The sequence below is a fragment of the Antedon mediterranea genome, chromosome 4 (genome assembly GCF_964355755.1).
Source record: "Antedon mediterranea chromosome 4, ecAntMedi1.1, whole genome shotgun sequence".
In the NCBI taxonomy this organism is placed as follows: domain Eukaryota; kingdom Metazoa; phylum Echinodermata; class Crinoidea; order Comatulida; family Antedonidae; genus Antedon; species Antedon mediterranea.
This window is the reverse complement of record NC_092673.1, coordinates 5,496,548-5,520,279: the sequence shown is the minus strand read 5'-3', so window position 1 is coordinate 5,520,279 and position 23,732 is coordinate 5,496,548. Positions and strand designations below refer to the sequence as shown.

At 31.8% G+C, this 23,732-nt stretch overlaps 3 protein-coding genes across 3 annotated transcripts in view; 1 reads left to right on the top strand and 2 right to left on the bottom strand.

Annotated features, from left to right (window-relative positions):
* Positions 1 to 4,459, bottom strand: part of LOC140046460 (G protein-coupled receptor kinase 5-like) — a 73,715-nt gene extending 69,256 nt beyond the window's left edge. Inside the window, exon 1 of the mRNA XM_072091109.1 lies at positions 4,160 to 4,459. Coding sequence (XP_071947210.1) covers positions 4,160 to 4,211 — 52 coding nt within the window. The 5' untranslated portion in view covers positions 4,212 to 4,459. The remainder of the gene's footprint in view (positions 1 to 4,159) is intronic.
* A 2,868-nt stretch (positions 4,460 to 7,327) lies between these two features.
* LOC140046459 (solute carrier family 49 member A3-like) lies at positions 7,328 to 15,871 on the bottom strand. Its single transcript, XM_072091108.1, has 10 exons — positions 15,786 to 15,871; positions 15,385 to 15,562; positions 13,730 to 13,888; positions 13,013 to 13,312; positions 12,035 to 12,169; positions 11,552 to 11,668; positions 10,620 to 10,772; positions 9,708 to 9,865; positions 8,007 to 8,119; positions 7,328 to 7,494 (listed from the first exon to the last, which is right to left on the bottom strand). The coding sequence occupies exons 2-10, from the start codon at positions 15,550 to 15,552 to the stop codon at positions 7,328 to 7,330; spliced, it is 1,470 nt and encodes a 489-aa protein (XP_071947209.1). The 5' UTR covers positions 15,553 to 15,562; positions 15,786 to 15,871.
* Positions 15,872 to 16,127: 256 nt separating this feature from the next.
* LOC140047939 (TATA box-binding protein-associated factor RNA polymerase I subunit B-like) lies at positions 16,128 to 23,350 on the top strand. Its single transcript, XM_072092970.1, has 10 exons — positions 16,128 to 16,321; positions 17,663 to 17,753; positions 18,065 to 18,180; positions 18,429 to 18,671; positions 19,422 to 19,766; positions 20,438 to 20,567; positions 20,945 to 21,163; positions 21,482 to 21,572; positions 21,837 to 21,943; positions 22,411 to 23,350. The coding sequence occupies exons 1-10, from the start codon at positions 16,232 to 16,234 to the stop codon at positions 23,268 to 23,270; spliced, it is 2,292 nt and encodes a 763-aa protein (XP_071949071.1). The 5' UTR covers positions 16,128 to 16,231; the 3' UTR covers positions 23,271 to 23,350.
* The last annotated feature ends 382 nt before the right edge of the window (positions 23,351 to 23,732 follow it).

Below are 23,732 nucleotides of genomic sequence, written 5' to 3'. Positions count from 1 at the left end.
AATACTGTAAACCTTAATTCAGTTAATGAGAAAAATGTACGTACTGTACTACAGTAATTAACAGTTAGAAATAATTATAAAATTTGAGGTTCGGAGGTGGAAAAGTTTGCATTATCTCAAAACACAATGGATAGGCTACAGTGTACAAAAATAATGTCAGTCATCATCACTATTATTTAATGTATACAGGAGTGTTAATTACTGCTGAATTACTTTAAATTGAAAAATTAGAGAAGCCAGGTCAGAAAAAAGAGTCCATACAGTATTAGAAACTACTGTAGCCTTAATTAGCTAATTATAAAGAGACTAATTTATTAGTTTAATGTGACCTTGTGAGAGAGGTCATTAATGAAGCAAGTTTCATCAAATTAACTTGCCATTCTTAATTTTTCATATTCCATTGTACTATACTAACTGTAGTATTAAGGCACTTATCAACTTTTAGTACTTCAACTTTTTGTAAAAGCTGTTTAAGCTCTGTCTACACTAGCAAACTTTATGTGACAACAAAATGGGTGGAGATCTATTGAATTTTCATTTGAAAAAGCCTTACTGTTTCTATTCAGATGAGGTAGAGTGAATCTTTACTCATGAAAATATTTTTCCCATTTCAAGTCATTAACATTCATAATTGTGCACTTGATTGTATAAACTATATTATTAATATTTTATTGTTCAAATTATAATTTGGTAAAATTCATTCTACTATAGTATAATACTGTACTGCACTTAAAAATTAATATTTTCGAGAATTGGTCAGTGGTCAGTCATACTGTCACCAAGGAACATACACAACATCCTTTATAAGTATAGTATGACCTCAAACTACATAATTAATGAAGGTACTGTATACCAGACAAGGTAGTCGGATATGCATGAAGACAAACTACTGTAATATGTAATGCACATGAACTATTTGAAAAGTTCAAACTAGTTTATTTTACTAGAATAGGAAATGGAACGTCCAGTGTAATCGGTCTCTGGGTAGAGATTCAAGTTTTACTATTGTACATTTCTAAGACTCATAATTAGCTCCCAAGGAGGTAGTGTTCATGGTCTGATTGGCTTTATATTTGTCGATTAGTTTATAGCCTACTACACTGTTTAATTCACAATGGGAGGTATTTTAACTAGGCCAATTTGGTCTTCTGAGTTTTGAACTTGGTGTGTTGTTTATAAGAAGGATTGGAGATAAATAAGTACAAATTAATACTGTATAGTCTAAAGCTCTGTCTACATTATCAAACTACAAAATGACAAAAAAGTGACATGCCCAAATATGGTAGTGATATGCTTAAATATGACATCATCCTGTCTACAGTATACAGTATATCACATTTTTTTGTTGCATAAAGTTTGATAGTGTAGACAGAGTACAGCTAAATATGGTTGAACTAGATAAACAATTTACACAGAAAAAATACTGTACCATCTGCCTTTAGGTCTACAGCGAAATTACTACAAATGAATATGGTTAAACTTTAGATAAACAATTTACACAGAAAAAATACTGTACCCTCTACCTTAGGTCTACAGCGAAATTACCACAAATGAATATGGTTAAACTTTAGATAAACAATTTACACAGACAAAAATACTGTACTACTATATAATACCAATCAAAGAGTAATATCTAATACAATATGTCCATGCTGTACTTACAGTAATACAATATCAATAAGGTTGATTATTTAGCTTTATGTGTAAATAATCCAAATCAATATGAACAAAACCACTATGTTTAATTTCCTGGCATTCACTTTGATTATGGTCTTTTATTTAAGCAGATATTTCAGATTGACCTTGCATTCATTTAATGCAAATTATTGGATTACTGTAGTTACATCTCTAAAATTTAAATCAATGAGTATATTGTTTCAAAAGTTGGGTTCATATCGAACTTAGGGCGAGATAAGTACTGATCTAGTTAAATTTTACGAGAGCGGTAATTCGATTAAATTCATTAAATTGCGTTCGACGGCTCATGTTAGGGCGAGATAACTTAAGCATCACATGCTCGCGACCCCGCCGACACAAACAGGAAGTACAGTTGAACAGGTTAGGGCACTTTATTGTGGGCTATTCCTTGTGTGTATACGCACCCATTCTACCACCTTCTTCTTTTTCGAGTACTGCTTAACGATCCGTCGACACAATGCTTCCTCAGTTATTATTATTATCGGGGTTTTTACCTATATTTTTACAAATGATTAATGATGACACGACACTGAACTAGATGAAGGTACTGCTTTGCTGCTGTTTGCGTTAGTTGACGACGGCTCAGATACCTACTGTACGATATGCCGAGGAACAACAGCGCGAACTTGGGGAGATCATGTTTTTTTTCATACAAGCCTAGATGTAACATTTTTTGTCTTCGCTTTTACTTTTTCGGACATGATGAATGCGGTACAGATGTACTGTATTGAAATAAGTTTTAAAATAGTAATATGACAGATCGTCGCTCTCGGTTAACATGTGGTTCAGAAATAAAGCTAATTTGTTGATGTTTATATGTCAAAGTTGAAATTTGCTTTAATATGATTGGTGTATTGGTGTTAATTACCTCAATCGTTTTCTAGCTTTACAAGTGGATTTACTATTCCATCGAGGCGATGGCCTTGACTGACCGTAGTTGAGGAAATTCCTTCATCTCGCCCTAATAATTCGTTCACATCAAAGTTATGGCAACATCATCTCGTTAATCATAGTAAATTTATCTCGCCCTAAGTTCGATATGAACGGGCCTATACAGGGTTAACCTTGGCCATTGTCTAAGATGTTGTACATACTGCAGCCAACTTTTAGATTTTTGTAGCTGAGAAACTTTGGTCCTAGCAGTAGGTTGTGCTTTTACTATAAAGCTTGCTTCATAACCTCTACAAACTTTCAATTTGGACTATGTTCTGAAGTTTGTACTCTCAATAATTAACCCAATGTCCTTTGTGAACCAGCAAGGTGTGTCACTACCGAAGGATCATACTGTCGACATTTAAACAAACATACATTTTGCAATCGGTCACCACCGAATTGTAAAATTCATTATTTTATTAAAAGTTTGAAATTCTTTTTTAATCAATGTATCCAAAAAAAAAATATCAAGGTCAATTGGGAAGGTAAACAGGTAGCTTCACTTCCTGATTCCACAATGAAGCTATACAATTCCATGCTCATTTTCTCTTGCACTGTACTGTAAACTGAACTGATTTAAAATAAATAAAAATAAAAACATTTATAATGCGCTCTATATCGTGTATTACATATAAAATAATTATTGCATTGTATAATAATAATAATAATTTATTTGGAGGCTACACTTTTGAAACAGTGGTACACTTCTTGAATGAAAGTGCGTCCAGAGTAAGTAAAATTAAAGTTAGAGGAAAAAAAATGATTTAAAAATAGGCCTACAGTATCTACAGTACAAGGAAACGTAAACTAAATTATGTACAAGATATAAAAAAACATTAACAAAAGTAATACTTTTTCATGTATTGACTCTTAATTGAAGTAATATAATATATGCGTCTATCTATACGATCTATTAGTATTAATAATTTGTTGGTAATGCATTTCACATCTACCTACTGCGGGTCAAATAACTTTGGAAACAATAACTGTATTGAAACTGATTCTTAATCTTTACAGTAAATAGAATAACACTGTGTAGTATTGTTTTTGCCAATTCTGGCAATAAGAAAGGGCCTACCCTACCTGAGCATCTATAACTAGGCCTACTGTAGTACTGTACTCTCTAGCTAGGCTGCTTTAAATAATAATTTATATAAATAAATTAAAAATATATTTATTTGTGAAATAAAAATTTGAGATAGCCTATATATATATACTGTTACGTGCAATGCAAAATCTTTGTACTGCTGTAGCACAAAAACGAGTAGGGCAATTCAACTATACAGTCTAGGCTAGTAAAACTATGTGTTTATACCTCACAATTTGCGTATTGGGTATTTTCAAGGCTAGGCCGAACGCTAGCCTGGGAGAATGTGCACCATACAGGAAAAAGAGCTCCGCTTTCACCGCTTAGTGGCTTAGTGGCCAGCGATAATTTGACCAGCACCCGAGAAGCAAAGAATAATATTTAGCTCACTAATTTAACAGACTGTCATTAGGATTCAGATAACTGCTAAGTTTTACTTACCTTCTCTTGCTTTCAAATACACCGTATTTGCAACAATATTTTCTAACTCCATGGGTAGTTTTTTATAGTCCACTAAGCACCGAAAAGGTTGAGAAACACATATCAGACAGGCCAACTTCGTGGTTGAACAGAATCACTATCGTCGATAGCCTCCAAATAGTGCGTGCAGGGTGTGGTAGATTTTACTTCCCTCCACCATCACACAACATAGGGCAATCTGGGAGATAGTAATAAATCTTTAACAATTATCAAACACAAGTTACGTGAATATTTACAAAACACAATCTGTTCAACAACAATCCCTTTTTATCACACATACTAGTTTTATTAATAAATTTGCAATTAAATGTTATTAAAACGTATTTATTAAACGTCAAACTGTGTGTCTCAATATTATTATATATAACGCCCCTACATAATTTTGAAACATTCCAAAAAGAGGTCAAAACGTCACTCACAACCTTTATTTATAGAGGGAGCTAGTAATCAAAACAAGAAAACAACAATACAACCAAATATAAAACACAAAACTCAACCACGTGTGTGTTTTGATATCGACCGGAAACGCGTATATCTTACGCACAGGAGGAAGGAGGATGAGCGTGCGTACGCGCCAAAAAAGGATGAGCGTACACAGCAAAAGAGGATGAGCGTACGCGCCATGTTAAAAGAGGATGAGCGTAGCGCCAAAAGAGGATGAGCGTGCGCGCCAAAAAACTTAGATCGAGTAGCGCATTAATTATGTAGCAAGTTCAAATAATAAAATAAACAGAAATCACTTTACAATTTTTTATTTGTTAAAAAACACTCTTACATATAATGAGTGCTTGAAATTATTCTATTTTGAACAAATTATTGTTTAAATAAGTTTTACCTTACATTACACACAAATTTCATTTAATTTTAATTTTTTCTTAACAATGTATTGTCTAAAGATTAATAAAATCAGATTTTGAATAGACCATTTTGCAGTTTTAATCAAGTTATTCACTTCTGTAGAATCAAAAATTAAAAAAAAATAATTATTTCATAAAAAGACAAAAGAAATGGTTAATTTCAACCATGGAGTTACTCCATGATTTCAACCAAATTTACAATTTATTTTTCTTTAAATTACATTTTTCAGAAAATTTTATCCAGTTTTTGGTCAAAGTGAATAACTACGGTATTATGTGATATTAAAATGGCATATTCAACAACAACAACAAAAAATAACTATTATGTGATATTAAAATGGCATATTCAACAACAACAACAAAAAATGTAAACAATTATTATTTTTTTAGGGGGACAATATATCTTTAAATTATTTTAGAATAGATGATTTTAGTAACTTTGAATTTTTACAGTGATAGCAATATGAACTATCACATCTCTAAATTGGCAATGGTTCTAGGGTAACTTACAAACACACAAACCTCTCTTAGTCACAATGTCATTGCTACTTATAAAAAAACAAATTTCCTTGGTGATTAAATAGGCTCAACCACATATATAATATACTGTAACCTAATTATATCTTATAGTACCAACATTACCTTTTAGAGTATACAGTCTATTTCTATTTTAATAAATTATCCTTACACAATTTTATATAAATTTCATAAAGTTGATTATTATAATTTATAGAATATATTATCTACAAAATTGATTTAACCTGTAAAAAAACCACACACATTTAAAAAGTGAAGTAGATACAGCTACACCATCTACAAGAGACTGTTTTGTTCTGGAAATCTTAATTTGTTCAATTAATCGATCTTAAACTACGCATTCTTGAGGTATATAAATTTGTCAATATAAAAATTGTTTACCAAATAATTCCCAGATTCCTCCTAAATTTTGACAAATATAATGAAAAAATGATATCAATTTCGAAACATTTTTAGGCTACGTCTCCTCCACCTATTTCAAAATTCTGGATCTGCAACTGCACCATATCACTTGGTACTTGTAGGCCTACTTTGGAAATGTTATATTAATGTTATTGTGTCTCTTTGGTGGCAGTATTACCAATCAATATTTTAAGTTTTCAGATCTATCATGGCATCCTTCCAACCCTTTTGTTTTTGGCTCTTCTCTTCATTTGTCCATAGATTTTTCTATTTTGAAGTCAATCATAATTCTCTTGTTTCCTTCTAAGTATCAAAGTTTTTTTTTAACTGATAAAAATATTTTCAGTTTATTCTTAATTATTGTACAATTTATACAGAAGAATAACTCTCTCTCTATATATTATGTTCAGATGGAATATAAAATTTCATATACAGGTATATAAAATAAAAGTTTTTCACCATGCTCAGATATATATATATATGTAAGAAGATTCTTCTACAAATCTCGGTTCGGCCAGATTTTTCTCAACTTTCTAAGTTTAGAGTTTCCTCTAGGCCTTTCTAATCTATGTATATCATCATATATACATATACCACCTGGTTATGAAATTTGGGAAAAATTAGGGGTTGGGATTATACTCGGATGGAATTTACCAAACTTTTACCTTTAATTTAGCCTAATCAGAAACTGTGATTTTACTCAAGCATGGGAATATACTCAAGCATAGGAATATACTCGAGCATGGGGTTATAATCTAGCATGAGATAATACTCGCGCATGGGATCATACTCGAACATGTGATCATACTTGAGCATGGGATCATACTCGAACATGTGATCATACTTGAGCATGGGATAATACTCGAACATGTGATCATACTTGAGCATGGGATCATACTTGAACATGTGATCATACTTGAGCATGGGATCATACTCGAACATGTGATCATACTTGAGCATGGGATCATACTCGAACATGTGATCATACTTGAGCATGGGATCATACTCGAACATGTGATCATACTTGAGCATGGGATAATACTCGAACATGTGATCATACTTGAGCATGGGATCATACTTGAACATGTGATCATACTTGAGCATGGGATCATACTTTAGCATGGGATCATACTCGAGCGAGCATAGGTTTATACTAGATCATATACAATCTACTTTTTAGATCTCGGTTATGCTCTACCCTTGGTGGGAACTTTATCCTGACGTTATGATACTTTTAAACTTAGCATTTTGTACACAAGCTGAGTATATTTTCAATTAGAGTACCATTCTTAAATCAAATTGTGTTCAAACTAAACAATGCTTTATTCTATCATCACGAGTACACAGGTTGTTGTCTGTAGTTAGCAATTGTGTTGTAGTTTAGAATGCTATCAGCTCCGGAGCGTTGTTCAGCTTCCAGTCGGAGATATTTTGTTTTGAAGAAAGTGACAAACAAGAAACAAGTAAATGTAACATATCCACAGCAGATTAAAAGTGGAGCTGTAAATTTAAAACAAATTAAGGGTTAGAACATTTATTAATAACAAATTCAGGTATTTTTTGCTTAGTAAAATGAAAACACAGACATAACTTAACTTAAGTCGTAGTTCAGAACTTCAACTAAATCTTTAACTAAATCAAGTCAACCTAGGCTAATCGAGACATATTTTGATCAATTTCTTAGTCATTAAATAGCAGGGTAAATTGTTTTTTTAAAAAGGGCTGTTTAAAAATGTAACATATTGGTTAGATATTATTAAAAAATAAAGTATATATTTTTATATTAGCTTAATTTGATATCCATTAGTATTAATGTGGTTTAATGGTTGGGCATTAAGAAAGCCAAAAAGCTTATGTTCGAATCTTGATTGAGTCACCTTCTATGTACACATTATTTATACACATTTTATTCATAGTTTATCTTTTAAAATTTTATCCAATAATATACAGTATGATCATTTAAAATGGTTGTTTAAATACATATTATTTTTAATAAAAAATGCTTTGCTTACTTGTTAAAACATGTATCTTCTCACTAGGATTATTTGTACACTTTTGATTGGGATGTATCTCTTCTGTTGCCAGGAATTGGAAGAATAACATAAATGCTATACCCTGGATTTGGCTGAAAAATATATCAGTAAATGGTTACATTTTATACAATAAATGAATGTTTATGAGTAAAATGGTGCGGTTATTTCAGTTGAAAGATTGACTGTTAAGCCTACTGTGCATTATTTTAAAAACATGGGCCTAGGAACAAATAGGCTTAACTGAGACTTTCCAGAGGTCTTAGGTTAAAGCCAGGCTTAAGTCTAAGCCTAGGTCTTTATATTGTAATCCGCCCTTAGTCTTTTTTGTCCAGAAGGCAAGCAAGGCTTACTGCCATCTGCATTCCTTCTCAGCAATACAAACAATTATGAGAGAAATATGAGCTATAAACTGATTATTGTTTTTATGCATTTATCCTTCACTCTGAAAAAAAAAATTTGCATTTGAATTGAATTGATTGCAATTTTTTTTTGTAGGCAAGAGAAAACTGGTACTGAGTGCTATAATAAATCATTCATTCCTACCGAAGTTAGATCCTGCAATGGGTGCTATCTGCTCTCTGTCTTTTTGTAACATATTTTAGGTTTTTGTTATGATTGCTGTGTATTTTTAAAATGTTTTTATGAATCTTTGTATTACCACATTTAATTAAATTATGAATTTCCCCGGAGTTTTGAGTAATAAAGTTTTATTTAATTGAATTAACATGCATTAGAACTATTGATTATCACAATTAGATATCACTTTTCTATTTCTATAGGTTTGGTGATTTTTAAAGATTTAATGTAAAGAAATTACAAACAAAGATTGTTTGCCATTTGTTTCCATAACTTTGTTAGAGAAGTATGCTATATGAGTTTCTATATGCTATTTAATTTGTTTTTTATTTATTATTATACATGATTTTAAGTACTTTCTATAAACTTTGTTTCATGTGTTTATAGATTTCATAAATCCTTTGTTATCAACGTTTTTAAAATCTGTTCTTGGTTTAGGGAGGTTTTGTTGTATATTACAAAAAATATGTTTATGAATGAATGGTATGATTCATTAGCAAGAATGTGTTGGTTTTTATTTCATTAATAATAATAATTCAGCCTTAGATAGCGCATTATGCCAAAGCCTCAATGCCTCAATATAAAAAAAACTTTTTTTGTCTTTAGATAATTAAAAATGTGAAAAATAAGTTAATTCTAATAATTATAGCAGCCCGCTATAAATCCCAAAATGCATTGCGTGCGGATTGAAATATTTGTTTTTCGTCTGTAATTCACCCACTTTTCGATCGATCATGAGGCCAAAACAAATGGAAGACTCCTAACTTTTCAGCGAAAATACCGGGTTTCCCCAACTTGTATAAATGGAGTCTGGCAAAAATAGAAAGACAATTAATGCAGCAACTATACAACGTCAGGCTAGGTATATAGCTAGCGTACGATGTTCGTACTTTACCGATGTTTACCAGCTAGGCCTACAAAACTAAGCTACTTAGGTAGTGCATTGTTTTTCACTTTTTATCATAATTTACCATAAAACAGACATTTAAGACAAGGAATGACCTGGTTTAATGTTTTTAAAGTAATATACATGTATTATTTTTACAAAACGTCACAAATTGTAGGTCTTTAAATGCTTTGTTGAAGGATGGATGGAATACATACCCAGACATCGCTAAGAAACCAGCACTTGTTGCTTCAGGTACTGGATATGTGCATTCCACACCTAACTCAAACGTTATAGCATATTGAGCTAGGCCTAAAACACCAAACATTGTACAGAATATAAGGAGTTCTATCTGCATATCATCAAACGTAGACAGCTGTAAAGAAATTAAAAATAAATGATTTTAATGTACAAATAATATTTATACTACTTCACAAAGGCATAAAATCCTAATTAAGGCCAACGGTCATAAAAATATAGAATCTATGTTATTCCTTGCCCCTGAAAAAATATTTATTCAAATTTGTGTTGTTGAATATGCCATTTTAATGTCACATAATCGGTTTAAAAAAAAAATTTTTTACAGAAGGGATTAACTTTATTAAAACTACAAAATAACCAATTCAAAGTCTGATTTAATTAATCTTCATTTTTTATGTTTTTGGGGAAAGATTGATATTTAATTATGACTATTTACATAAAGCACAGAGCGAATGGGTGGTTTCCGCTCATGATAGATACAGATTCTACGTGGGACAAGCTATATAGGTTTCCGGTTACTGTTACCCCTCGTCTGTGTCAATTGGCCATCACGTGTGAAATTTTTTATCCTCATCAATGATTTTAAGCTTCTGTTTTGTTGACTGAAATGCAGTCTTTCATAAGTGTATGTTCCTTATTAGCAAGATTCCTACAATATATTCTAAGCTTTCATTCTTTATATCAGGGACTTACATGACTACAACCTTGCAGATATATCTAAGCTTGAAATTGTGCATAGTAAATCCGTATTGTGATAGTGTTAGGTTTTGTTTAGTAATGTTTATTGAATACATTTTGTTACAATTGATTGATTCCTGTAATCTGGATATCACTGCAATTTAAATCCCTCTAAAGAAACTTTTACTTACTATTGTAAATGCCATAAAGCAGATAACGGCTAATGAAAAACATATCTTTGTAACTTCTTCAAATTTTTTGGTCTTATCCACATAAAGCCCCGAGAAAAATGCAGCAATTATTCCAAAACCTAACATGGAAGCGCCACAATACCCAGAAAATTCCTAAAAATAAAAAAATTAAAATTAATTTGCTACTGCCTAGATTTCTTGTTTACTTGTTCAGTTTTGTTAACACTATAGGTTTCAGTTCCATTGTTGAAATTCAATAGCAATACCAGCATCTGTCATAATGATTTGTAGTTTTGCTTGTTTGCAATAAAAAATCGTATTAGTTTTCGAAAACGCTAACAAATTGTTTACCTAAAAACTTTTCTGTTTATTTTTATTGAATCATCAATCAATTGTTCCACAAAAAAAATTGTGATATCACAAAATTCATCTTACTTATATGGTATAAAAATCAGCATCATCTAAATAAGGTTGTCTCCAGAATAGGGATTCATTAAAGCCGATTTTCCACCAGGCCAATTTGTTTGCGCGAATCCAACGTTTCGAAGAGAGAAAAATCGCCTACTCTCTTTTTACTACATGAGCAAATAGCTGCAACGTCCATGTCCCTCGCGTGGCTGCTGAGCTTTTCGATTCGCATGAGGGCTCATGAAAGCGTCATAGCTCATTTCCTGAGTTCTGATTAATTGCGCATTATTTCGCTTCGCAAAAAGTAGACAATTCGCTGCAGCAAAAAATCGAAGGAATTAGATTCGTCGCAGAAGGGAGTATCACAGACAGAAACTTGAATACGCATGCATAGACCATGACGATTTTGATTTGCACGAACAAATTCGTCTAGTGGAAAATCGGCTTTAGGGATGTCCCCTGAATACAGGTGTCCCTAAAAAGAGTTGTATTGTATTTAATTCTATTAAAATAAATAGACTTACATCTGTGTATCCTCTTACACAGAGTATTTGCTGCAATACTGATAAAATTGAACTCAACAAACCAAAACCGGCTCCAAAGTTAACAAACAAAAGAAAATATGCTGGTATTCTGACAATCTATAAAGAAAAGTTGTTATAATAGTTAGTGATAATTCATAAATGTCCACATGCAAAACAAACTTAATTAATCAAAATGTTCTATGCATAATAGAATAAATACTACTACCAATTTAAAGATCTGATATAAATAATTAAAGTAAACCTAATGACTTACTTTAAAAACATTCTACTTTTGATGCTTAATGATGAAATGATATACGTGTGAAGTTATTGAATGAATACGTGTAAGTAAAGATTATCTAAAGCTCTGTCTACACTATCAAACTTTATGTGACAACAAAAATGTCCATATATGGAATATTTGGGAATATCACTACCATATTTTGGCACATCACACTTTTTTTGTCTAGTTGATAGCTTTACCTTTTTCAGTCCCTGCCAAAATGTCTCATGAACCTCAGCAGCACTAGCTGATGGCGGGGATGGAGGCACAGAGCTGCAGAAACCGAATATGCTCAGCAAAAATCCAATTGCTCCCGGAATTAAGTACACAAAAAGCTACAAAATTAACATGTGCGATTAGTGTACAGTACTTAAACAAAGCAAAAACTAAAGTTGGTAATTGTCAATTCATCATAAACTTATATAATCTCACGTGGTCTATTCACTATTCAAATGTTCTATTCACACTGTCTATTCATAAAACCATACAGTATTCATAATATCTTGAGTATTCTATTCACGCTATCCTTTCACACTATCCATTCATACTGTCTATTACCATTATCTATTCCAACTATCTATTCCCACTATCTATTCACACTATCTATTCACACTATCTATTCACACTATTCCCATTACAGTATCTAATAACATTATTCCCACTATCTATTCCCATTATCTATTCCCACTATCTATTCAGACTATATATTCACACTATCTATTCATAATATCTATTTCCATTATCTATTCATAATATCTATTTCCATTATCTATTTCCATTATCTATTCCCACTATCTATTTGTACTATCCATTCCCACTATCTATTCCCACTATCTATTCATATTATCTATTCCCATTATCTATTCACACTATCTATTCACACTATCGATTCCCATTATCTATTCAGACTATCTATTCACACTATTTATTCACATTATCTATTCCCACTATCTATTCCCACTATCTATTCCCACTATCTATTCATACTATCTATTCCCATTATCTATTCACACTACCAATTCCCACTATCGATTCCCATTATCTATTCAGACTATCTATTCACACTATTTATTCACATTATCTATTTCCATTATTTATTCACACTAATCATACTATCACTTCCAACTACTGTATCTATTCATAACAAGCAATTTATAAAATACAAACGGAGTTCACACCATTAACGTAATATCCCCATCTTTTTTCACAATGGCGGGCGACGCAATATTAACAACAAGGAGCCCGAGTGGGTTCAGCATCGATGCTATCATATTAGCTACTGCCCTCTGGTCTCCCGCAAACCAAGTAGCTGCAAGTTTAGTTGGTGCAAAGAGTAAAAACGGTTGAGCAATAGCACATAGTGTCTGTCCACCAAGCACGATCATGTACGGAATATGATGGTCCTTTGAAATAAAATCAAAAGAACTTAAGTAACGAACAGCCAGCCCAAGAAAATTTAATGTTGCTCCGGTGATTATCTGAAAAAGAAAATCAAAGAACAATCATATTATTATTTATTTTTTATTTCAACAAACATTTCAAACAGCATAGGCCTATTCAGATAGATCTTTCTAAATTATCTAATGTGAGGCTATGAGACAAATCTTGGTACTTTAAGAGAGTGAGTTAAGATTTGAACGGACCCATAATTTATAGGTCCATGTTTGACCTAATGACCCTGGAATAACAAGTAAGCAAGCCCAACACAACAACCACAAACAATTTCCTGTATTGGTATATACTGCTCTAATCAAGGTCGTCACATGACATTTAATTATTACACCATCATTTTATAAGCATCCTCATTTTTGTTATCTTTATTTCCATGCAATTATTTCATTAGCGGGATAGGTATAGGTACAGTTTTATTTTAATGAAATCGTCATAGTTCTTACCCCTAATCTTAGTCCAAATGTATCTAATAGATAAATAGCCAGGAATCCAACTGGTATAGCAGCAATCATGTACACTGTCGATAGCCAATCGATTTTTGATGGACTCACATTATAAAAATTTGCCGAGTGGTCAGAAACTGGACTAAAAGTCAACCAAGACTGAAAAAAAAAATGATTAAAACATTCATGATTCAGTTACATAAAAAAAAAAAAAAAACAATAATTTTTTATTTTTGCATTCATTTCTTATATTCTTATCATCAAAAATGTAAATAAAACAGGAATATGACCGAGGTACTGTAGGTCACCAGAAACTTTTTTCTTCTTAAAAACTTTGTGACCAAATCAGAAGCCTCCATGTCACATGACGTCCCTTTTAAATCCTTTTAGGATTCTGCTTATTTTGAAAAGAAATTAATTTGAACATAAACACATAAAGCAAATCCTGGTAGAGGACCTTGTGACCAAATTAGAACTCAACACGTCACATGTTCTTTTTAAATCCTTTTAGGATTCTGATCATTTTAAAAAGAAATTGATTTTAATGTAAAAACATAAAGCAAATCCTGGTAGACGACCTTGTGACCAAATTAGGACTTACTACATCACGTGTCCTTTTTAAATCCTTTCGGATTCTGCCTGTTTTAAACAGAAAATAATTTAACACAAGCAAATACTGATAGCGATCTTTTGAGTTTCTTTTCAAATAAATCATGGAAATTCTACTGCTTTTTTTACAATAATTTTGTTTTAAATTTGTGTTTAATAAACATGGTTATTTTATATAATGAAAATGTTATATGTCAATTAAATAAATTAAAGATGTATTGTCCCCCAAAATCATGAAAAATAAAGATTTATAAAATCAGACTTTTTAGCCTATTTGGCTTATTCACTTCCATAGAAAAAAAAACCAAAAAAAATAATTATTTCAGTCTATAAAAAGTCAAAAGAAATGGCTATTTTAACCAAAAACCATTTGCATTTTTTCAGGTAAATTATTTTATTTTGATGATCCAGTTGTTGGTCCAAGTAAATAACTGTTATGTGACATTAAAATGGCATATTCAACACAAAATTTTAACAAATTATATTTTTAGGAAGACAATAGGAAGGAAGTTTTTATTTATAATTAAACATCTTATCCTTAATTAAAAGAGACTTCTTTGTGGATACCAAGAGATCTAGATTAGCTTTAGTATTGAAAAATTGAATTGCTGTTTTTCCTGTGAGAAGTAAAGCATTCAAAACAATGATTTGATTGTTGGTTAGTATGGTACAGTTGTAGTGTAGACATGCAGACAATATAGCAATTAGAATTTCACTTGATTTTTTCTTGGCAGCAATCGAAAAGTCTCTACAAATTAACACTGACTGTATATATACAGTATGTTAACCACGATTGAACAAATTGCACAAATCATACATAACACATACAAGTCTTTGTTTGATGAATCAATATTTATTTGATTAATTGATTATTGTAAGACTGCTATAAACCTTGTTATTTTGTTTGACGTGTTTGTGTGTGTTTATTTTTTAATTGCTATATTATATACATTGTTATTCTGGCTGGTCTTATTGTTAACAAGAGTGTGATTAAATAAATAATTTGTAAAATATATATTGATGACATGCATGAATAATTTACCTACCAGTGCATTAGAAAAATTAAGAATACCAAGTACAGCCAAAATGAACCATCTTCGTTTATAAACTCTGTACTCGGTATCTTCCTTAAAGTTTCGATTCAGTGAACTTTCAAGACGAGGATCTGTTAGTAATGAAGTATCTTCTGAATTTCTTCCTGCTGTCTGAGACATGGTTGGTAAACTAAAACACAGTAAATTGAAAGTGTTCGTATTATTGTGTATTGGGGAAAAGGGGGTGTGTCCCCACAACAACATAACATTTATTTATTTATATAGGTCAGGCCTAACATTATAGACAACACCATCACCTTTCTTAGCATCAGAATATTACAATAACATTTTACAATTTTTACAAAATAACACTAACAACTGAACAACAACGATATTATAAGTTTAGTACAAACCAGTTTTTAAAGAAAACGTCGGCCAACAGGGACAGTTCTCAATGGTACAGAAAACAAAGTTACGTTTTCCATTCAACTTGTGTGTGTACAGTGGTACGGTTCTGCTCTGCTGCACACACTGTGCTTGATCTCATGACCACGTGTGCTCTTTATCAAAACTAATACAATGTAAAACTTAAATAACGATAAACAACATATAAAAATAATGTAAGCATTAAATAAAAAAACTACATAGTACTTGTTTTATTAGGCAATCCATATTAAATAACAAGTATTTTATAAATTTATTTTTTATAATGATGAACAATCTTTTTCGTTTATGGTTATGCTTCTAAAGAGGGCGTTGTTTTGTTAAACTTCGCGCGAGTTGTTGTTGTTTACATTTTGTGCGCCACATGCGCTCCCAGTTTTTAAAGTTTTACAAGACAGTTTTTTGTTAAATAACGATGCCAGTTTGCCATGTTTGTGATGCTGTTGATGATTTCGACGATGAAGGGGGTTTATATTACTGTAATGTTTGCAGTACTCAGTCACAGGTAGCCGAACTAGGCCTACTACTTACTAATAAGAGGCTAGCTAGTCATATACTCCTTTTTTTTAGTGTGGACCACACACACTGTGTAGTCGAGTCGATATACACTGCCAGAAGTCTCTGGTCGTTTCACCCCATTATGTTAAAATAACATTTAATATGCAGCAATCTAAGGTGTAAATAATAGATCTTTGGTTTGATAAAAGAAGTGAAGAGAAAATGAGAGAACCCACCTTGTTCGGTTCCCCCTTGTTTTGGAAAAAATACTCTTTGTATAATTTTGTAGGTAATAATTAATATGGAAATATTTATTTAAGCATGGATGTGCAAACAAAAGAGGGCGCTATATAAATATTAAAAATTTAAACAGTAATTTGCTTAAAACCAGGTGCCAAAAAAAACAGAATACAGTAAATAAATATAAAAAATAATAGTATTTTTTGTATAATTAATTTCTCTTTTTTTATTGTATTTTTATTTATTTACTACTAATGCACTTATCAATTGTATGACCCACTATACGACCCCCGGGAGAGGTGCGTCATTTGTCCGATGTGCGTCATACTTTTGAATACCATGACGCACCCGTGCGTCAAAAAGGTGACTTACCTTTAGGTGACCATGACGCACCCATTTTGACGCACTGTGACCATGTTGTTTATGATATGGTGGGTGGTAAAGTGACGGACATTGACACACCTTGTTCATTGATGTGACGTACCATCTAGGTTTTTTGACGCACCCCTGCGTCAGTAATTATTTGTAAATGACGCACTCATGGCGCACCTCTCCTGGGGGTCGTATAGTGGGTCATAAAATTGACAAGTGCATAATTCTATCGTTTGAAAAACATTTGATTGACACTAATTAAAAAATATTTTTTTTAATATAGTCACATAATAGATCGTTAAACAATTTATTTAGCTGAAAAAAATAAGGCAAATAAAGCAAAAAATAGTCAAATTGTCGGTTAAATTTAACTGTATATTTTGTCTTTTTATAATTTAAAACTTTTTTCCTTCGTTTTTTTGCAGAACTATTCAATTCAACATGACTCCTCATGACACATAATAATTACATAACCTATTTAAACAAAGAAACAATTTTACAATCATTCACAAAAAAAAAGGATTTAACAATCAGTTGAAACCCATAGTCAGTGAACAAGAACATGGTATATAAATTTGTAAAAATCATAGTTGTAAGGTGGCGAGAAAAACAGATAAAAATTTTCATTTTGATTACACTACCGTAAATAATCTTATGCTAGTCTGTTGTTTTTATACGGTTGGATAATTTTTAACTTGATTACTAATTTTTTACTTTTTAACCATTTTTTAAAAAGAGTATGCAAGTACTGGAACAAGAAGTTACATATTCTAATATTACCAGTGGTCGATCTCTAGCAGTCAAAGTCGCTGCTAAACCACGCAAAGGTACAGTATGCTGACAAAGTTCCTTATATGCATTTTTCTATTGAGGCCTGGGAGTGTGATTTACAACACCCTAAAATAAGTTTTTCAACAGCACACATACAGTACAGTACATCTGAATGTGTTGAGAAATGCAATTTTTAGCCACATCAGTAAAAAGACAAGTTCAGGCTCTTATCATTTACGTGTATATGATTAGAATATTAAAACTAAGGCCAAGCTAAATTAAAAAATAATAATAAAATTTATAAAATTCTGTTACTGCCTACTGCATTTATATTACCTTTAAGATTGATCAAACATTTTATTTTTAGACTTACTTGTTGAATTGACAAAGTCTAAGCCATGGTGGAGTTATGAAGCATTTCAGATAATCTTACAAGCTCAAATTGAGACACTGATTGCGATGGGGGTATCTCATCATTTAAGTGTAAGTCAGTTTTGAAGATTAAATACATTTGATTTTTTACAGGACACCACCACCATGTATTTACTTAAGAGGCTTTCCTTCGAAATCCAGTGTTCATGATTGTTATATCGCCTTTTTAAATAATCTTAATTTATTCAATTATAAAAAAATGTCTTATACTCTACAATGAATTTACACACATATGTTAACATGGCATCATAAATTGCATTCATAAAATTGAGAATTGGTAAAATTATTTGTTTTTAAAGGAAGTTGTAAAAACCATCTGGTTCAAGTTTTTACAAAAGTCTGGTGTTGCGTTTTGCACGACCAGTACCGAAACGATGTCTATGTATCGTAAGATAGCAGAGAAAAGGGAGCTTGAGGTGCGTGAACGCGAAAAGGCTAAACGCAAAAGACTTGAACAAGCTAAGCAGAAAAAGCAGCTCGAACGGGATAGCCTGGAGAAGGTGGAAGGCATGGATAGTGGATTAGATACAGATGAAAACATAGTAAGTATATGCTTTTCTTAATCTCTTAAACTTGTTTCCCACTATGACACAACCCAAGGACGTAATTGCAAGTAATTAGACCAGCAACAAGCAATGGATTATCCAAACTGGCACTCTTATGTTTAACATTTCATTTTGTAGCGCTAACATATCATAGGGTCCTGATATCTAACCGTATCAGAAGCATTGAGTTTTGAATATGCTTGTTTGTTTTGTAAATGTTTTATTTATTTTTTTATTTCACGTTATTTATACAGGTGGACCCTAAACAGCATATGCTGACAATCAGGGGGCCTTGATGAGTTATGTTTCTGTCTCTTAAGTGACTAGTTAAGTAACCCCCTACTTGTCTTTAAAGTGCACATGAGCCAGATGTGTACACTGGTTTATATTCCTTATCCAAGAAGACTATCACCAGAACCATTGAGCGAGTGAGGCTCAAACCCTTGCCGATGTTAATATGGCAAGGTATTAATGTTCCACTGTCTGAACCGCTTGGCCACTCACACTAAATGGATGCCTACTTCCTCTTATTGATAACTGTATACTTTTTTTATCATCAATTGACATGTTATATATTTTACTGGAATTTATTATGTTTACCTCATTTTCTTGAAGGAAGAAATAATGTTAAGTTGAATTGAATTGAATTGACATTTCAGTCAATATAGTTAAATATATGTATATTATTTATTAATAGAGAATAAAAGAATACTCGTTATATGTTAGTAACTATTCAGTATTCCTCAGAACAGTAATGTGGCTGATAACAGTGATGCAATTTCTATGAAATCAAACAGTTCTGTGAGGTCAGCAAGGTCAACCGCCAGTTCACGAAAAAGCGGATGTTCTGATCGACATATATCCATGGCACGTAAAATAAACAAAGAACCGCACATTAGAATTCTCAGCTTGAGACACCTAGTTTGTTTCTTGTACATCGGACTTCGATATCTTAAAGAACCAATCATCATGAATGATCTTGTACGTTGGATTCAGATTGGTAAACTGCCCTTCTATGGAACGGATGATCTGTTACCGAACTACATTGTCGCAAGTATGGGAGCAAGTGAACAGAGAAAATTCAAGTGTCGAGTATGTTGTCAATTCATATCTTAATAATTATTATATATTCTGATGCTTTATTTCGAGATGTGGTGGTGTGTTCTTTTGTATAGTTTGCAGTAGTAGTATAAATATTTCTTTAAGCTCTGTCTACATTCAAACTTTATGTGACAAAACAATTTGATGTGCCCATATACGGACATGATGATATATCACTACCATATTTGGGCACATCCCTTAAGCTTGGTTTCCACTAGTATCCAACACAATGATACGAGTGCATGACAGTCAGGATAATAACATTAGTTGTGTTGTGTCCTAATGGGAACCAATCTTAAGTGGCTGAAACAAAGGAACCGAACTTGGTTGTCACAAAACTAAGCCTATCTAGGCTAGGCCTAAAGACCATCTATGAGAGGACTTTCTTGCCATCATAATTTACCATAAAACGTACATTTAAGACAAGGAATGACCTGGTTTAATGTTTTTAAAGTAATATATATGCATTATTTTTTACAAAATGTCACAAAATGTAGGGAATGGGTTGATAAATCTAGAGCTTGGGATTTCAAGTTAACCACTAAGCTACAGCTCCACTACACTATACTTTTTTATTATTTCTTGTGGCATAAAATAAAGACTGGTATTACAGTATGTATTAAGTTATTGTATACTGAACAAATTCATTTCTTGTTTTTTAGGAAATTCCAGGATTACCAAATTTTGAGAAACTATGGCGTTCATTAACCACTTATCTATTAATTGAAAATTTACCACCACCTGGTTTAAGCCTGTTGGTATCCAGATTTGTAGTCGATTTAAATTTACCAAGTGAGTAATATTAAGTACAGTACAATACTATTAATCCTGCATTTTACATTTTTTTAAATAGATAAATGAGGATTGTCTTCCAAAAAACATGAAAAATGAAGATTAATAAAATCAGACTATAAATAATAGGCCTAATAATTTCACTTATAAAAAGATAACAGTTAATTTAACCAAAATGGTTCCTTTAAATTACACATTTTTTAGTTACATTTTTTTTTCTGATCCAATTTTTAATATAATGTGCAAAATGTCATGTTAAAAACAAAAAAAATATATTTTCAGGGAGGACAATAAATCTTTAATAATCCCTTCTGTTTCTACAGTTAAAGCGATATATTAAGAAAACATCTGTAAAAGATTATTTTTTTTGTCTCTAGATGAAATTCTTGCCTTGACCAAGAGAATACTACTATGTAAGTTAAACCGTTCACAATGTTCGAAAAGAAAGAGAAAAGATAAGAAAAGACATCCATTATATGAACTAGAAGCGTTGGCAGCTATTGTTGTGGTCTTAAAATTATGTTTCCGTTTAGATGATGATTTTGAATACGAACAATCATCATTATGTAGGAGGGTGAACGAATGCTGTGAAGCTGGTAAGAATTTGAATATTCAGAACAAAATTTCCAGTGTTTGTAGAGAGACAATGTCGTTATTGTTTCCTATATTAAAAATGAGATTTAATATTTTTTATTTATTTATTTTTATTTATTCGGGTATAAAACTTACAACAACTAGCCGCAATTTACAAAATTGCAACATTTTATTATTCATTGAATGGTATTAAACTGTTAAACCTTAAATGTCTTTACAATAATAACAAAAATCTACACAATAAATTCAAAAGCTTTTGTTGCTGTAAATGTTTAACCATATTTATATTTGTATGTTGAAATATCTTCCTTTTAAATTAGGTAGTGATTATTTTATTTGGAATGAGTGGGTTCTTTCGCAACAGGTCAAAGTTCAAGAGCAACAGAAGACAGCAGTTCATGAACAAGCTTGGTGAGTTTACAAATATATATAAATATATAATAATAATATATTAAATGCTGTACAAAGAAATACACTATCAAACTTTATGTGACAAAAAATGTTATGTGCCCATATATGGACATGATGATGTCATAGCACTACCATATTTGGGCATATCACTACCATATTTGGGCACATAACTAACATATTTGGGCACATAACTACTATATTTGGGCACATCAAACATTTGTCCACTATATGCTCTCATTATTATTTTAATTTTGTTTCTTTCAGTAATATTTTGAGAATACAGAACTTAGAACCATTCATTAACTTTGAGAAGAATATTTATAACAAGTGGTTGGGTGGAGAAACATCTTTTCAGGGATGGGCCTCAAATAGTAAGTTTAATTTGTTTGGGTCATATGGAACAAGTAATTCTATAATGTGTTTTACCAATCAAATTTAGACTTTTCATATATGATACGATCTAGTTGAAAAATTCCATGCATCAAACATATGATCCTGATTGTAATCTTGTGTATGGTAATTACCTTACGTGAAGTAAAAGGCAAACAGTATTACTTGTATAGGCTATGTTCTCTTGGATTTTGTATGCGAGTTGCAACAACTTGGCAAAGTAAAGCTCTGTCTACACTATCAAACTAGTTTGACAAAAAAGGTGTGATGTTCCTAAATATGGTAGTGATATGACATCATATCCATATATGGGCACATAACATTTTTGTCACAGTTTGATAGTGTAGACAGAGCTTAAAGAGTTTTTTTTTTCAGAATTTTTGCTAATTCTTTTTATATTTCAATTTCAAATTGTTACTTTTATTCATATTTTCATTTTTTTATTCAGAAATGGAAACAAGAAATGAAATGATGAAACCATTTGTTGCCTTATCTGATAACAGGGATGTACAGGACGTCCAAGCATCATCATTTGTACATAAACACCCTCTGCAGGTTACTTCAGAAGACTGCATTACAAAACACGACGGTATGTCATTATATATTAGGGAAGCTTTGTTAAGTAAAGATTTCTCACTAACGTCCCTGAGGTACGCTCTTCACGTTGCATCTGCTAGTGAAAAGAATTCTAGTACTCTTCACGTTGCATCTGCTAGGGAAAAGAATTCTAGTTGGTTGAACTCATCGGAAGACTGCGTAGAGCAAGAGAATTGTTTGTTGGAAAAACAAGAAGAATATCTATCTGAAGAGGACAATGATGATGATATATGGAAGACACAAATGAAGAAAGGGCAATCTTGCGATGATTCTCTAGAATGTGTCCCACCATCAGTTGATGAATATGATAGTATGCTTGCATCTTCGTCAAGTCCTCAAAGAGGAACTAAGCGAACATGGAGTCGAATTAAAACCCTAGATATATGTAATCAACAAAACTTTACAAATCTAAATGAACAAAATAATGATGAAATAGGACAAAATACGAAAAAAATGAAACAGAATTCAACTACAGAAACAAATGACGAAGGAACAAAAAAACATGTGTGCAAGAATTTGCAAAAGAGACTTGATAAAATGTCACAAAGCCAGTCGTATATTGTCTATCCTAAACTTGACGTTAGGAGATCAGGACTAAGATTTCATTATTCATACACATGGTTGCTAAAGCATCTAAGTAGAATGGTTGGACAAGACTTTCTTAGCTTACATGATGAAGTACTTAGGTTTGAGTACTTACTGGACCTTTAAAATCTACAGAAGTAGAAATATATTTTGTTTTTAAATATACAGTTATTTATATAAAGGCTTATCCTAAATTACCTATTAAACCAAACACAAATTAAATATAAGTTGGTTAAAAACTTCTGACATGATGAAGTGTATTTGTTGCTCTTCTTATTTTTGTGTTTCGGATAAGGTTATTGACACTGTTAACTGTGCTTATGATTTAAAGATTCAAGCATGATAGAAAATTTTATAATTAGATGCTAGGTCAACACCTTTGACTATTTCAATATTCCATTAGCCACACTAAATTTACAGCAGTAACACTTGTTAGATGTCATGGTTTTTCACATGCTCTTCATAGTCTTGGAAGAAGAAACTACGGGATGGCAAAAAAGACAATGATCCAAATAACCAAATGTGCCAGTCACAGAGCTCTCTTGCTGTAGAAAATAAATGTTGTCATCGATCAACGAATTGAGATAC

Coding starts and splice junctions, on each gene's coding strand:
- LOC140046459 (XM_072091108.1), bottom strand. CDS start 15,552: ATGTCTCAGACAGCAGGAAGAAATTCAGAAGATACTTCATTACTAACA. Junction 10,773..11,551: donor GTGTAAGAGGATACACAGAT/GTAAGTCTATTT, acceptor TTTTATTTTTAG/GAATTTTCTGGGTATTGTGG. Junction 9,866..10,619: donor GCTTTATGGCATTTACAATA/GTAAGTAAAAGT, acceptor ATTTCTTTACAG/CTGTCTACGTTTGATGATAT.
- LOC140047939 (XM_072092970.1), top strand. CDS start 16,232: ATGCCAGTTTGCCATGTTTGTGATGCTGTTGATGATTTCGACGATGAA. Junction 16,322..17,662: donor TTTGCAGTACTCAGTCACAG/GTAGCCGAACTA, acceptor TTTTTTAAAAAG/AGTATGCAAGTACTGGAACA. Junction 21,573..21,836: donor GCAGTTCATGAACAAGCTTG/GTGAGTTTACAA, acceptor TGTTTCTTTCAG/TAATATTTTGAGAATACAGA.